The following is a 15,749-nucleotide window of genomic DNA, read 5'->3' as shown; positions in this document are numbered from 1 at the left end:
CCCCGTACATCCCTTGTACATATTAAACAGCACACTCTAGAGATATGTTATACTTCACTGTTTTTGACAGTCATCTAAGGGTCAATGGCTCTTAGATTTTTTTTTTTTTTGGCTGACCATACAGATGGGTCTGCATTTGTCTGACTGACTGACTGGGTGAGTAATGATATTTTAAAGTCCTACCATACAGAGTTGGCTTCAGTTATACTGAAAGCCATCAGTAATGGCTGCCCCCACTGCTGTAAATACCTCAGCTATAGCTTTAGCATTGTGTCCGTTTTACTAAAACTGGACCATGTTTTTAGCTCCCTCTCATTCTCATAGCATCTATCTGCAGTCTCACAGAGCTTTGGGTAGAGATGCTCATTGTTTACCATAAAAGATGTCGGATTATTGGATGGATGCATTAAATACTGGATAACAACTCCAGATTAAAGAGAACATGACAGCAAAATGAAATCTAATTAGCTGGGAACAAAAATTGAAAAGCTAAAGTGAACTAGAAAAGCACTCTGAGAGCACAGACCTCCGCCCTTAGCCCTATTTCCCAACAGTAAAGAATCCTTTAAAAAATTCCTTGATCCAGACGGTGATCCAGATCAGTCCCAACATCAGTTCTTCCTTATGCCATTTCTGAAATTTTCTGAAAATTTCATCAAAATCCATCCATAACTTTTTGAGTTATGTTGCTAACAAATAAACTAACTAATTAACCCTGCCGATCACATAACCTCCTTGGGGAGGTAACAATGACATTTTGAGAAATGATAACAAAAGTTCTACCTTTATGAGTGCATTTTTCTTTGTGTGTGTGTTGGTCAGGTATCACTGGCGTTTTCTCCACTCTCATCAATTCCAGGAGAAGCAACCAAACTGCAGTTGTCAGCCAATCCAGGCTCTCTGTGTGGTGTGAGTGCAGTTGATCAGAGTGTCCTCATTGAGGAGCCAGGCAAAACTCTGGATACAGAAAAGGTTACTGTTATTAAACAATACTGGAGTTATCCATTAAGTCTGTACAACTGAACTCTCAGAGGTTTATCACTACATAAGCTCACAACAAAAAAAATGCATGTTTGTAAATCTCTTATTGCAAATTTTAAACTGCTAATTTTAAAATTGAATTCTTGTCATACATGTAGAGGAACATAAAGTGTGTGTTTTTGTTCTCATCTTTCTTTTCAGATGTTTGGATATTTGCCTTACAAAAAAGGTTACTTTCTTGATGAACCTCAACGATGTTTAAAAGTGAGACATAGACGATCTGCATACAGACGCCGTGGAGGGAGCAGTGAAGACGGTGGTGATGAAGTTTTCAATGTAATTACCTTTTTTTTTCTCGAGACTTTCCAGGGTTATTAATGACATGACTTTACAACACATAAGAACACATTGTTCATAACATAAGCATGCATGAAGTCCTAGCTAACATCAGATGAAGACATTCATACCTCTCTGATTGTGTAGTTCTATCTCACGCTAAGAAGGAAGCAACTTCTCCTAAGCTAACAATTTAGCCATATTCTAATGGTAGTCTGAACATCAGGGTCTGAACTCTAGTGCAGAATTGTGGGGCCACAGGTGACTGTCCCCCATCAGTTTAAATTGTTATCTAGTCACTGGCATTGTGGCGCTGTTCTAACTCAGAAATTTAGTCAAACATAGATCTCAGTGTTTTCCCATGTTAATTTTGGCAGCTTTTTTTAATTTAAGTCTTAGTTTTAGTCCTAAGATGAAATGTCTTTTAGTTTTAGCCCCATTTTAGTCATCTCTACCCTTTTTAGTTTTAGTCTAGTTTTAGTCCATAAAAAGTCCTCACATTTTAGTCTTTATTTTTAGTCCAAGCATTTATTCTCTTGCCTAAATCTGGTACCAAATCATGGTAGTGTGTTTTATGCACTCTGCTTAGTCTGGGATCCCTGCTTTCTACAGCTGAGAGCAGAAAGCTACAGTTGCATTGTTTTTTGACAGATTTTCCCACAGTGGAGAAATGTCATGGATTTTGAATGTCCAACAAAAACTACATTACATTTTAGTCCAGTTTTATTCATCTTGATGAAAACTAAACTTACTTTTAGTCCATTTTTAGTCATCACAGATCTATATTTGTTAGTCTTTGTCTAGTTGACGAACATTTATAGACATAGTTTTAGTCGACGAAATTAACACTGGTGTTTTCACATGTTAACAGCACCTTATTCCAACATATCTAGTGTGTTAAGACACAAATTTTGTTGTCTAATAACAATCCAACGTCAAGAAGTTGCTCATAACCACTGCTGGGGAGGGCATGATTTTCTAGGGAGATCACAATATCTCACGGATGGATCACCTTAGTTTGCCAACTCCCGTAACTCCTGTACTGTAAAATCTGGTGTATAATCGGCGCTTTTGATATTTGCTTTTGATATTTTTAGGTGAATGAAAGGAAGGTCCAATAGTGACTAGCTGAGTATTGCCACGTACTATAGTTGAGTCAGCTATACCTGTGTCACTAAATTAATCCTCCATTGCCTTTTTTACTGGGACAAGTACAGTAGCCCAATTAAAGGCTTAATTGAGCTTTAACCATCGCTCAACTAATGTGCACAAAAATTATACTGAATGAGAAGTTTTTTTTTAGATTTCTAGCATTTATTTAGAGCATGCAGATGTGGAAAACAACAGTTCAGTATTAAACCTGGTATCAGGCTAAAATGGCCAACATGTGAATATTGTAGATGGATACTGAAGTATGGACCCAGTTTTGTGTTAACATTACTTTACACTGTCTGTTTATCCAGGAGCTGGGCCTGAAGATTGTCACAAATATGTTCACCAAGTTTCCTTCATGTTTGATCTTCAAGGGGAAAATATACACAAGTTTTCCTTGGTTTCATATGGGTGAAATCTCTTCTTTGACTCTGTAAAGTCAAGCATGCTGACATTTTACAAACATCAGTTTATAAATGTTTAAAATGTAACTTTGACCTCTGGTTCATGTAAAATTTTCCTCTGTGTCCTCAGAATCAGAATCTAATGTTCTCTCTACACAAAATTCAGACCAGCCTTTAATGACCCCTCGCACTTTCTTTCCTGAGACTTGGATATGGAAACTGGTGGAAGTGGGGTGAGTTTCTGTCAGAGTCTCTTCCCTTATTGGCCTTTTTTTTAAATTTAATGATATTAGATTTGTTTAAAAAGAAAACCTCATAGTGATTTCATGTCTTCAAACTTTCAATTGCATGAAGAGTCCAGTGGAGATCAGAGCTCATTTGATACTAAATTTGGGAAACTTGTTAAATAGTACATCAGTCAGAATCCATCTTCTCATCATCATGGCGGATGCTGTATCAATCTCATACGGTGTTATGGTATTTGACAAGATTTTTGCAAATAATCATGACTATTTTATGATTAAAATAATGTAATAGACACTGTTGTGTAATGTTAAAAGTGGAATGTTTCATACACCAGTTATTACCATACATCCTTTATTAAGTCTAATATGTTCTTTGCAGATGAAGTCACATAATGTCTGAGCTGTTCATGTCCATGCTAAGCTTTCAAAGTGCAAAAATAAAAAGATCTTGATTCTTGAGCTATTTTTTGTTGTAAAATGTTGCAGATTAAGTCCTGATGTCTTCATCTGATACCAGTGTTGATTTCGTCGACAACAACCATGACGGAAAATATTCGTTGACAGCCTTTTTTCCATGACGAAAACTAGACTAAGACTAACAAAAATAGATCTGTGATGACTAAAACTAACAAAAACTAAGTTTAGTTTTCTTCAAGATGACAAACTCTAGACTAAAATGTAATGTAGTTTTAGTCTAACATTCAAAATCAGAGACATTTCTCCACTTTGGGTAAATCTGTCAAAAAACAAAGCATCTGTAGCTAATCTGCCTCTCAGCAGTATAAAGCAGGGATCCCAGGTTGAGCAGAGTGCATAGAACACACTACCATGATTTAGGCAAGAGTATAATTGCTTGGACTAAAAGTAAAGACTAAAATGTGAGGACTTTTTATGGACTAAAACTAGACTAAAATGTTTTTGACTTTTTGTCGACTAAAACTAGACTAAAACTAAAAAGGGTAGAAATGATTAAAATGGGACTAAAACTAAAAGACATTTCATCTTCAGGCTAAAACTAAGACTTAAACTATAAATAGCTGCTAAAATTAACACTGTCTGACACCCATCCAGTAACAGGGATTCTGTCTTTTTTATTAGATCCAGATTATTTGGCTCAGCTCAGTAGAGCTGATTGTTTGTTTCCCAAACGGCTCTTCATTTCGTAACAGTTTGGCTTTGTAAATGTTGAATAAATGACATCACAGGGTGGAGGAAAGGAAACTGACACTCAGACAGGAGCTAGCATAAAAGAGACATTTTTGTAGAACGGACACATCATTACTTGGTCGCTTAACCCACAAGGCTTATTTGGTTAATAGTACATCACTGTTTCAATTAAATGCATGTGTATGACAAAATGAGTGATTTTGTTATGTTAAAGTGGCTCGGCTAGCCTCTACGCTCATTACAAGACTCTTCAAAACACTCTTCTCCCCTCATCTGGTAGAGACACATTAGGGCTGGGCGATTTGGCCTGAACTTTATATTGCAATTTGCTGTATTCTGATACACGATATATATTACTAACCTGACATGCCAGATGGATTTGTTTCACACATCTGTCTGGGAAACCTTCAATACTAAACATTTGGGAAATGGCAGAGGATTTGAAAAAACTCGCAGTGTGATTGGATGAACATTCTATCTGTCTATCTTTACGGGCCAATCAGAGCAACAAAACATGTGATGTAGCCGCGATTGAGGTGCGTTTGAGCAGCTACTGAGGAATGACGCGAACTATGGCAACTGTAGACATGTCTGTATACAACTTTTGTCATTTTTGAAAAGAAAACAACTCACTGCTGTTCTTCGTTCTTCTTTTAACGAAGAAATGTCATCAAGTTCTGATAAAACTGACGCTATTGCAGCATCCACGCTAATCTCTTCTGCCATGACTGCACTGGCCTCTTGTCGCTGCTTGCCTGTGCCACGACTCCGCCACACCCAAAAGTACTGCCCCTCAACACTGATTGGTCCTGTCACTTTCTAACAGGGCCCAAACATTTCAGATGGGAGCTTAACAAGATGGATTCGCCAGTGAAAACAAGGGAATGGGCATATCTATCTGCTATGCAGTGTTAATATATTACGATATTTTGAAATATCCTCTAAGTAGCTTTATAATGTTTAATTCAGCCCTCAATGATATCAGTTTAGTAATTAAAAAGGAAAATTTTCTTGGATTTTTAATAAAATTGTATGCAGAAAGAGTAAAAAATCAGTATAAAGTCAAATTTAGCACACTGTTTAATTTTGAAAAGGACTTTCAATTTTTTACTAATCTCTTTAATCTTAATATGTAAATTGTGAAATAGTAAGTCTTTTACAGTGTATGGAAAATTCTGAAACGTTTTCTGTGTTATGTTTACTATTGCTGATTATAAAATGATTATTTTCCTCATTAAGGGTGAAGCAAACCTTCACAAAACTCACCAATCCTGCATGCAACCAAAGGTCAATACCCTGCAGTCTAGTCCACCATTCAGGCTCACAGCTATGATTACATTAGTTACTATATTAGTAGTACATGATATATCGCCCAGCCCTACAACGCATGACACTAGGTGTGCAGAACTGATTTCTTTGTGATATTTGATCACTTCCATGCCAGGTAAATTGCTTGAACTGTGATAAAAAAAACAACAAACAAACAAAAACAAACAAACAAAAAAAACCTCACTTTTTTTGTAGAATGTAGGTCTCACACCCAGAGTATGTAGAAATTTTCTGATAATTGCAGCACACCAGTTCATTTGGAGTTTTAAAGTACTTTCCTCTGTTCCCCTTAATTCCTTATGGCTATATTTGGGGTCATGGGATTGCAAACAACCTATAATGGACTGTATTATGGGACTTTTCCATTACAAGGGGCAGCTTGGCTCGACTTGGTTTGACTTGGAACGGCAGGGGATTTGCTTTTCTACCACAAGAGAGCAAACTTTTTGAGGGAGTGTCTAGAGCCCTCTCATCCACAGTCTGATCTCTACACTGTCTGATCTGATTGACTTTATATCATTTTAAAGCAAAAATCATGCCTTACACCGCTCTTTTCTTATTCTCTCTCTTTCTCCCTCTCTCTCGCTGCAAGGCGTAAATGTATGGCTATGAATCTATGCTTTTTTGTATGTGCTGTCATTGGAATGACTTGTCAGTGAAGGGAAACCACACCTTAAATATACTCTTATCATAAGCAACATGTTGAACTGAAGGAGACTTTAAGGTAGCAACTAAAACAAAGTTTATGAAAATGTTTACTGAGTAAATAGTAACTCAGAAGTGAATTTCTTTTCATCTTCATTTTGAATGCATACACTTGGAGTATGATTAATTAAATGGTTTCACTTCTTTAGCAGCTTCTAAACCTGTGCAAATGAAAGAATAGATAACATGAAATCCACCAGGAGTGTACAAACAATGAAATGCATGAAAACTGCATGACTTAGTGGATTGTGTACTTTGTGTGCCTGCCCCATTTGAAGAGATTTAAATTAGGGACTATTCAAATTTATGGTGCGAAATCATCACAGATAAGAAAACTCTTTAACAAATACCAATCTTTGTAGCATGAAACAATAGATCTACCACAAGTCTTTCCATTGTAAAGAGATTACAGATCACACAAAATCTTGATCTCAGACAGCAGAAATTTGTTCAAACTCACACTTCTGTATGTTTTTTATGTCTCACTTATCCAGAGAGTCAGGATCAACAGATCTGTCCCTCACTGTCCCTGACACCATCACCACCTGGGAGACGGAGGCTTTCTGTTTGAGCCCTCAGGGTTTTGGCTTGGCTCCTAGAGAGACACTTACAGCCTTTCAGCCGTTCTTCCTTGAGCTCAGCCTGCCTCACTCCATCATCCGAGGGGAGCAGTTTGATCTGAAGGGAACTGTCTTTAACTACCTGTCCAGGTGCATCATGGTAACCAAGGCTTTTGCTCTCATTATAACCTGACAAACATTATCTGTTATCTAAATCCCAAATAGATGCATTGATTTTGTGTCTGAATGTTTTAAAGCCTTTTGTGCAGCACTTTGTGATTACAACTAATGAGAAAAAATGACAAAAGCAGTTTAAAGTAAAGGAGACTTCAATTGATGTTTTGTATTTAATTTCAATCAATCCATCAATCAATCAATCAATCAATCAATCAGTCAGTCTTTTTTTATATAGCACCAGTTCATAATTAAAGTTATCTCAAGACACTTTACAAAGAGGGCAGGTCTAGACTGTACTCTCTGTTGTGGCCAACTACAATAAAGAAGAGGGGTCTGGCTGCAGACTGTACATCTCTGACAGCCCTTCTCACAGACTGTTCATGTGAGATGTGGTCTCTGTCAGAATGGAAATACAGTGCTTAACAAATTTATTAGACCACCCTAACCCTAACCAAAGTAAGGTTTATGCCACAGCTGCCCTAAATTGACAGCATTGGTAATTACCAAAATCATTTTTTATGTTTCTGCAATGGTTAATACACCAATATGTAGAAGCTCTTTAACCCAAATGATATTTTTAATGCTAAAATATAATTATTATTATCCATGAATTTTCAAATTTACTAATTTACCACAAAAAAACTGGAAAAATAACAAAACACATTAATATTTCTTGATTAATATGTCAAATTATAGTTATTTACTTGCATTCCTGAACAGAAAAATGAGTTTTAGTGCTTGAATGTTATGTTTGATTCATTTCTGACTTCTCAGAAAAGCACAGTGAGCCGGCTCACATTTGGGTGAATTCAATTTGAAATCCCTCATTCCTGTTCAAAGTGGTAAAACGTGGAGCGCACACTGAAAATGAAAGAGTCTGCATTAAAGCACTTCATGATGCTGGATAGTCTCTGAGACAAATATGATAGGTGGTCTAATAAATTTGTTAAGCACTGTATATGCTTAAACTTTTGAAATAAAATCAGATTGAACTAGTGTAAGGGTTAGGATACCAAAGTTTAAAAATTAAAAACCTGACTTGCAAAATCTAATTAAAAACCTTATATACACCTGGTCAAACAGTCAAACTAAAGAAAGAAAGAAAGCTTGTCCTCCATGAAAATTTTGTAATGCAGCAAACAAAGCTTTGTTAGCTGCATAAGCTACGTGGAGAATGGAGCTTAGCTAAAGCTTAGTTTACAAAACAGCTTTGTGAGCCATGTAGCCATGTTTGCTAAAGCTAACTTAGCTACGCTGGCTTATGTAGTAACATTAATTACATACTGTAGCTAGTGAAGCATTAGCTGTAGCTAAAGCTAATGAAGCTAAAGCAACCCACCATTCTTTACAACGCTTGAGAGAGGCTACAAAATTAAGATATTAGACTAATGGTAAAACAAAAAAATCTCCGTCATACATAAAGTATTGTTAAAAAATGTATAGCATCATGAAAAATAATTTCATGAATCTAAGCCTTCAGAGAAGGCCTTGTTGGCCCTGATGTCCCACTACTTTGAACTTCACCTTTAAAGGAGAATAGGAATTCTAGCTCTATTTGAGGTAAGAAGAAGAAAGGTCACCAGATTTTAAGAAGTGTCTTAACACAAAATACAATGTTGGTGTAGGAGTTTGTGTGTGGGTGCTGCACTAAAAGAAAAAAGGAAAAAAAACATTCTGGGGTTTGTGAAACAACTAGATTCATTAATACTGGAATCTTTTGAGTTGTGTACAGCCACTTTTGGGTTAAAAGTGAGATTGTTTTTCTTAAACAGGTCACTGTTAGCCCAGCAACCTCCTCAGATTATACCCTGACCCCACTCTCTGGTGAAGAGTATACATCTTGTCTGTGTGCCAATGAACGTAAAACTTTCAGATGGACCATGAACCCTTCAGTCTTAGGTAAGAGCTACACTTTGATTGTTGTGTCCAAAGCTTGTGTCTAACTTACTGAAGATTTCTATCTTTTCTAACCTGGGACACCAGACAGACTGTTTCTCATATCCACCCATTTAGGCAACAGCCCTTTCATGGTGTTGGAATTGGAGGAACATTTTGTCTTTTCTAGGGGTTGACCAATAATGGTTTTTCAGGACTGATACTAATACCAAGTATTAGTTGTTCATGAGCCTGATAACTGATATTTGGAACTAATATGCCTTTATTATGATGTACAAAATGTATTTCACCCTCTGAGACTGATCTTGTCAAAAAGTTAAATAACTTCTGAACCAAAAATCATAGCCTCTTACTTTTTTTTTCCTGTGGAAGCCCTCAGTTTTGTCGTTCCAATGATGCTTTCCATGTCTTCATAGCAGTTATGGTTGCTTGTCTAGTTAATAGAAAAAAAATAAATCTTTGCATTACATGTTATTTGACTTTATCTTGATTTGAGCTACTGTAACTTGCTTTAATATCTGTGATTTAAATGCAAACTACAGAGTAATAAAACTAAAACATAATTTCATTACCAACTTGACATAAAGTGTAGTGATGCTAATACACAGTTTTTGTGTTTTTAGGGGTTGTAAATGTGACGGTGTCTGCTGAGGCGATTGAGTCCCACTTGTCATGTGACAATGAGATTGTGAGCGTGCCAGAAAGAGGTCGTACCGATGTAGTCACACGAACCTTCATAGTGAAGGTGGGTACATAAAACAAAGTAGAAAAATAATTGACTATTTATGAAACAATGTTTCGGTGCACTTATGATTTACCTCTGATTTTCTTTCAGGCTGAGGGAATAGAAATGACAAAAACCTTTAGCTGGCTGCTCTGTCCAAAAGGTTTGTTGTATTCAGTCGAAGGGGCCCAAACACAAGACACAAATTTAATGACACACAGTGCATGTATCTCCAATTTTACTTTAAAAGGAGACACAATGGAGTATAAACAGATCAGTCTTTCAGAATAAAAAATAAATAAATAAATAAATTAAAAAAAGCAAAGAATGTAACCAGCAGCCTGTTGTAACACAGTCTAAATATTTGACCTTATCACAGTGCCACCGCTGATAAGGCATAGAGTCAGTCACAGTTTAGGATTTTGGGGTGTTACCTGAGGGGGGCAATCAGATTTCAAAGTGGGCCCATGTCACTTGCTATATGTTTTCTTTCAACATAAGTAGTATTTTTGTCTTCTTATTGTAAAATAATCACACACAAAAATCACCACAGTTTCTAAAGGCAAAAATGACACTTTCATATCGATTCAATCAACAGTTTGAAATCGAAAGACTTCATTTCACTTCAGAATTGAGAAAAAGCACTTTATCAGCATGTTTCAAACCATCAAATGTTCTTGAGATTTTGCTTGAAAATCGTTAGAAAATTTCTGATCCATTCTCTTAATAGTTTGTTATTAATTTTCTGTTGGTCAATTTATGGAGTGAATTATTTTTGGATCAGGCTCTAAGCTATCCTTGCAAAGCAGAAGGATACACCCATTTCCGTGTTTCTCACTGGCAAATCCATCTCACAAAGCTCCTGTCTGAACTGTTTGGGCCCTGTTAGAAAGGCATTAGAGTCGTGACATAATCAAGCAGCAACAAGAGACCGGTGCATTTATGGCAGAAGACATTAGCAATTATGGCGCCAGTTTTATCAGAACTTGACGACATTTCTTTGTTGAAAGAAGAACAAAGAACAGCATTGAGTTGTTTCCTGTCCAAAAATGACAAAAGTCGTATACTGACATGTCTACAGTTGCCGTGGTTCGCGTTATGCAGTTCTTTCTCTATGGAGTTTACTCCTTCAGTAGGGACACAGCTCTGTAGCGGCTATGTCACATGTTTTGCTGCTCTGATTGACCTGTAAAGATGTGACAGAGAGAACGTTCATCCAATCACCCTCTTAGTTTTTTTTTTTCAAAGCATCTGCCCTTTTGCAAACGCTGTCTATGAGAGATTTTCCAGATGGATGTGTTAGCTTTAAGCTGGATTTAGATAAATCAAAAATGGTGTTCCACAGAAACCAAAGTTTTTGAACAAAGTTTGCTTTTTGGTCGTCTTTGTTGATACACATCTAACACATGAACGAAAAACAAAAGAAACTGTACATGATTTCTCTATCAGGTCTTCAATTTTTGCACCAGCTCTTAAAATTTTGTTTTAATTTGTTGTAATCTTTTCACAGGGGAGACTCTGACAAAGGAAGTAGAGCTGCAGCTACCTGATGACGTGATTGATGGATCTGCTCGAGCTTCACTCTCTGTGTTGGGTAATCTTTATTTTACTTTAACTTTATTTTAATGAAACACTGTAAGGGTTATGAAAAGTTCAGTGACTCCTGTGCTTGTATTTGCAATGATTCCTCTCATGGTTCCTCCTCTACTTAGATAAACTGTTGCACACCGCGCTGCATTTTTGAGTTGATCCATCACTTAATACCCCTTTCTTATGGCATCAAACAGCTACATAAAACCAAACTTCTTGAAAACACTTGAACATTAATGAACATGATGAGACCCGGAGGATGCCGGTTTATCTCGGGGGTACAGCAGGTACCCATTCACATGGGCTCTCTCTCCCCATGTTTTCTGTCCCTCTTCAGCTATCCTATCCAATTTAAGCCAAAAAGCCCCAAAAATTACCTTTGAAAAAAGGATGTATTTGACATGCATATCAGTTTGATCACGCATCCCAACATATCCCATCTGTTAACATTGAGAAGGCGGAGCTTATGACTTACACTAGCCAATCAGGAGGAGGTTATGGTATATAAAAGTTTTGGTTTGGGGAGTTGTCAATGTTGATACACCTTCAGTCTATGGACAGTGTGAACAAAAGAAAAAGGCAAATAGGTCATATGTGTGTATTCTTCTAGCTGTTGACTTTCATTTAATTCTTCAGGTCAGAATTGATGAAGTTACTGTTTTGTGAAGGTGACATCCTGGGCCGGGCCCTGAAGAACCTGGATGGTCTGTTAAAGATGCCACACGGAAGTGGAGAGCAGAACATGGCTCTACTGGCCCCAAACATCTACATCCTGGAATACCTGAAGAACACTCACCAGCTGACTGCAGCCATCAAGAAAAAGGCCACAAACTTCCTAATCAGTGGTAGGATTCTGTTGTTGTTCTCACAGCTTTAAAAAGAAACTCAGTATAACTCCTACAAGTCACACCTACCCACTGACACCCTTTCACTCCATTCACTTACTGGTAGAGGTTGCTCTGAAAAAATAGGCTGTCAGTATAAGCTAATCCTATTCATACGTATCCATGCCTATTTACACGCCACCATCGAAGCAGTGGGAGGAAAGTGGGGTTAAATGTCTTGCTGAAGGATACATTAATGTGTTACTGCAGGAACTGAGGATTGAACCCACAACCTTGTTGGATAACAGACTCCACCTACTGAGCACTCACAGAATGTACAAATGTATCCCACACAGGGGATTAAAACCTAGTGGGAAAAGTTCACATTGTTGGAACAACAATGCATAAAAAATTATATATATATATGTGATATAAGACAGTAAGATGAAGTGGTTTTGAAATCATTGTATGTTGTACTTGCAAAATTCTCAACAGTAACTATTGTTGCTGCAACATGTAAGGAAGAAAGTTCAGTTATTTTCATATCAAATGAAATGGGGTAATAAAAAAATTGCATTGTTTCTGGAATGTTCCAGTAAGAGATTGAAGACTTGCATAGGCATGGTGACAAGCAATCAGGCAAGGGAAAGAAGAGGTTTACTGTACAGTCAAGGACGAAAGTATTGGCACCCCTGGAGTTTTTCCAGAAAATACACCATTTTCTCAGAAATTGTTGCAATTACAAATGTTTTTGGTATACACATGTTCATTGCCTTTATGTGCATTGGAACAACACAGAAAAATCTGAAGAAAAAAGACAAAATTGACATAATTTTACACAAAACTCAAAAAATTGGCCAGACAAAATTATTGGCACCCTTTTAAAACTGTTTTTTTATTTCAAACATGTGATGCTCACCTAAACTCACCTGCGGCAGTAACAGGTGCTGGCAATCTAGAAATCACACCTGATGCCAGTTAGAATTTATAAAAGTTGACCCAGCCTTTGTGTTGTGTGCCTGTGAGTGTCACACCAAGCGTGGAGAAGAGAAAGAAGAGCCAAGAATTGTCTGAGGACTCAGGGTGCAAAATTGTGGAAAAATTTTGAACAATCTCAAGGTTACAAGATCATCTCCAGAGATCCTGAAATTCCTTTGTCCACTGTGTGTAATATAATCCAGAAGTTTACAACCATGGAACTGTGGCTAATCAACTTGACATGGACAGAAGAGAAAAATTGACAAAAGAATGCAACCCAGGATAGTTGGAATGGTGGATAAACATCCTCAGTCAGCTTCCACACAAATTCAGGCTGTCCTGCAGACTCAGGATGCAAAAGTGTCAGCTCGGACCATACGTCATAATCTGAATGAGATGAAGTGCTATGGCAGGAGACCGAGGAGAACCCCACTGCTGACAAAGAGACATAAAAATGCCAGACTGGAGTTTGCAAAAATGTACCTGAGTAAGCCTCAATCCTTCTGGGAGAACATTTTGTGGACAGATGTGACTAAGGTAGAGCTTTTTGGAAAAGGAAGTCATTCCACTGTTTACAAAAAACAAATGAGGCCTACAAAGAAAAGAACACAGTGCCCACAGTCAAACATGGTGCAGGATGTTTTGGGGTTGTTTTGTTGCCTCTGGCACTGGGTGCCTTGACTGTGAAATCTGGAGACTATCAAAAGATTTTTGGCCGCAATGTAGGGCCTAATGTCAGAAAGCTGGGTCTGCGTCAGAGGTCATGGGTGTTCCAGCAGGACAATGACCCCAAACATACCTCAAAGCGCTGGAGAGTTCTGAAGTGGCCAGCAATGAGTCTGGACCTAAATCTCATTGAACATCCATGGAGAGTTCTTAAAATTGCTGTTGCAAGAAGGCACCCTTCAAATCTGAGAGACCTGGAGCAGTTTGCAAAAGGAGAGTGGTCCAGTATTCCAGTTGAGAGGTGTAAGAAGCTTGTTGATGGTTATAGGAAGCGATTGGTTTCAGTTATTTTTTTCCAAGGGTGTGCAACCAAATATTATGTTGAGGGTGCCAATAATTTTGTCTGGCCAATTTTTTGAGTTTTGTGTAAAATTGTCAATTTTTTCTTTTTTCTTCAGATTTTTTTGTGTTGATCCAATGCACATAAAGGCAATGGACATGTATATACCAAAAACATTTGTAATTGCAACAATTTCTGAGAGAAATGGTGTATTTTCTGGAAAAATTCCAGGGGTGCCAATACTTTCATCCTTGACTGTATATGCTGGCTTGAAAGAAAAGGGAAGCGCCTGAGTACTCTTGAGCAGATTTAATTCTCCAGTGCCTTCAACACTACCCAGCCCAGACTGCTCAGGGGGAAGCAGGAGTCAACCGTCACCATGCTGTATGGACACAGGACTACCTCACCAACAGATCACAGTATGTGAGGCGACAGGGCTGCGAGTCTGACATGGTGGTCTGCAACACAGGGGACAGTGCTCTCCCCCTTCCTCTTCACCCTCTGCAACTCCGACTTCTGTTACATCTGTGGGAGCTGCCACCTGCAGAAGTTCTCTGATGAAAAAGCCATCATGGGCTGTGTGTCTGAGAATGAGCTGGAGTACAGGCAGGTCATCATGGACTTTGTGAGCTGGTGTGAGATCATCCACCTACAGATCAACATTAGCAAGACGAAGGAGATGGTGATTGACTTAAGGTGGAAGTCACTCCAGACTGCACCAGTGAACATCCAGGTTTGGATATCAAGAGGGTGGAGACTTACAGATACCTGGATGTTCACCTGAACAATAAACTAGAATGGTCAACAAACACAGACATCCTCTACATAAAGGGCCAAAGAGGACTACATCTGCTGAGTCGACTGAGGTCCTTTGGAGTAAGCAGGGCTCTGCTAAGGACATTCTTTGACTCTGTGGTGGTGTCAGCTCTTTTTTAGCAGTGATCTGCTAGGGAGGAGGGAGCACAGAAAGAGACTGGACAAGCTGGTCAGGAGGGCCATTTCTGTCCTGGACTGTCCCCTGGACTCTGTGGAGGAAGTGGGGGAGGGGAGGATGTTGGCCAAGCTGACATCCATCATGGACAACCCCTCTCACCCTCCGTGTGACACTGCAGGTGCCTTGAGCAGCTCCTTCAGCTGCAGACTCTTACACACACCCTGTAAGAAAAGCACTACTGCAAATCATTCATCCCCACTGCTGTCAGAGTTTTTAACACCATCAGGTGAAATCTGCACTGCTCCTCATAAACATGAGTGTACATTGGTGTATGTATGTGCTGATGTGTATGTATATACTGTACCAATAATGCAGTTAACACAATAAATGGAGAGGCAGCAGAGGCTGATACATGAGATGCAGGGAGTGTGTGCATGCGCTCGTGGAGAAGAGATGAGAGGAGTTGGGCAGAATCAGCAGATTACAGTTGTATGCAAAAAAAGTTGATATAATTAATGTTGATTTAAGAGGATATTCACAAAACATGGCATATATTTAGACTAGATTTATACAGGATGATTTATTACAAACTATATTAAATAGATGAGCATGAGGAGTGTTTCATGGTTGGCACACGTGTAAATCTAAATCATTGCAAACAATTGTGTTTTTTTGATCATGGGTAGCTGGAAAATCGTGATCTCGATTAAAATTCAATTAATTGTTCACTCTACAGTCAGG

The 15,749-nt window shown here is 38.2% G+C and overlaps 1 protein-coding gene across 4 annotated transcripts in view; it reads left to right on the top strand.

Moving 5' to 3' along the window:
• LOC121524699 (alpha-2-macroglobulin-like) overlaps nt 1–15,749 on the top strand; it is a 65,236-nt gene that overhangs the window by 29,956 nt on the left and 19,531 nt on the right. For all 4 annotated transcript variants that reach the window (XR_005993165.1, XM_041810175.1, XM_041810195.1 and 1 more), the window contains 10 exons: nt 823–972; nt 1,183–1,317; nt 2,781–2,880; nt 3,004–3,106; nt 6,814–7,039; nt 8,829–8,955; nt 9,576–9,697; nt 9,788–9,839; nt 11,187–11,270; nt 11,935–12,111. Coding sequence is in view for 3 of the 4 variants with exons in the window: in XM_041810175.1 (XP_041666109.1) it covers nt 823–972; nt 1,183–1,317; nt 2,781–2,880; nt 3,004–3,106; nt 6,814–7,039; nt 8,829–8,955; nt 9,576–9,697; nt 9,788–9,839; nt 11,187–11,270; nt 11,935–12,111 (1,276 nt within the window). In the remaining variant the exon portion in view is untranslated. The remainder of the gene's footprint in view (nt 1–822; nt 973–1,182; nt 1,318–2,780; nt 2,881–3,003; nt 3,107–6,813; nt 7,040–8,828; nt 8,956–9,575; nt 9,698–9,787; nt 9,840–11,186; nt 11,271–11,934; nt 12,112–15,749) is intronic.

Source organism: Cheilinus undulatus, linkage group 2, assembly GCF_018320785.1.
Source record: "Cheilinus undulatus linkage group 2, ASM1832078v1, whole genome shotgun sequence".
Classification (NCBI taxonomy): domain Eukaryota; kingdom Metazoa; phylum Chordata; class Actinopteri; order Labriformes; family Labridae; genus Cheilinus; species Cheilinus undulatus.
This window is presented reverse-complemented; position numbering and strand designations above follow the sequence as displayed.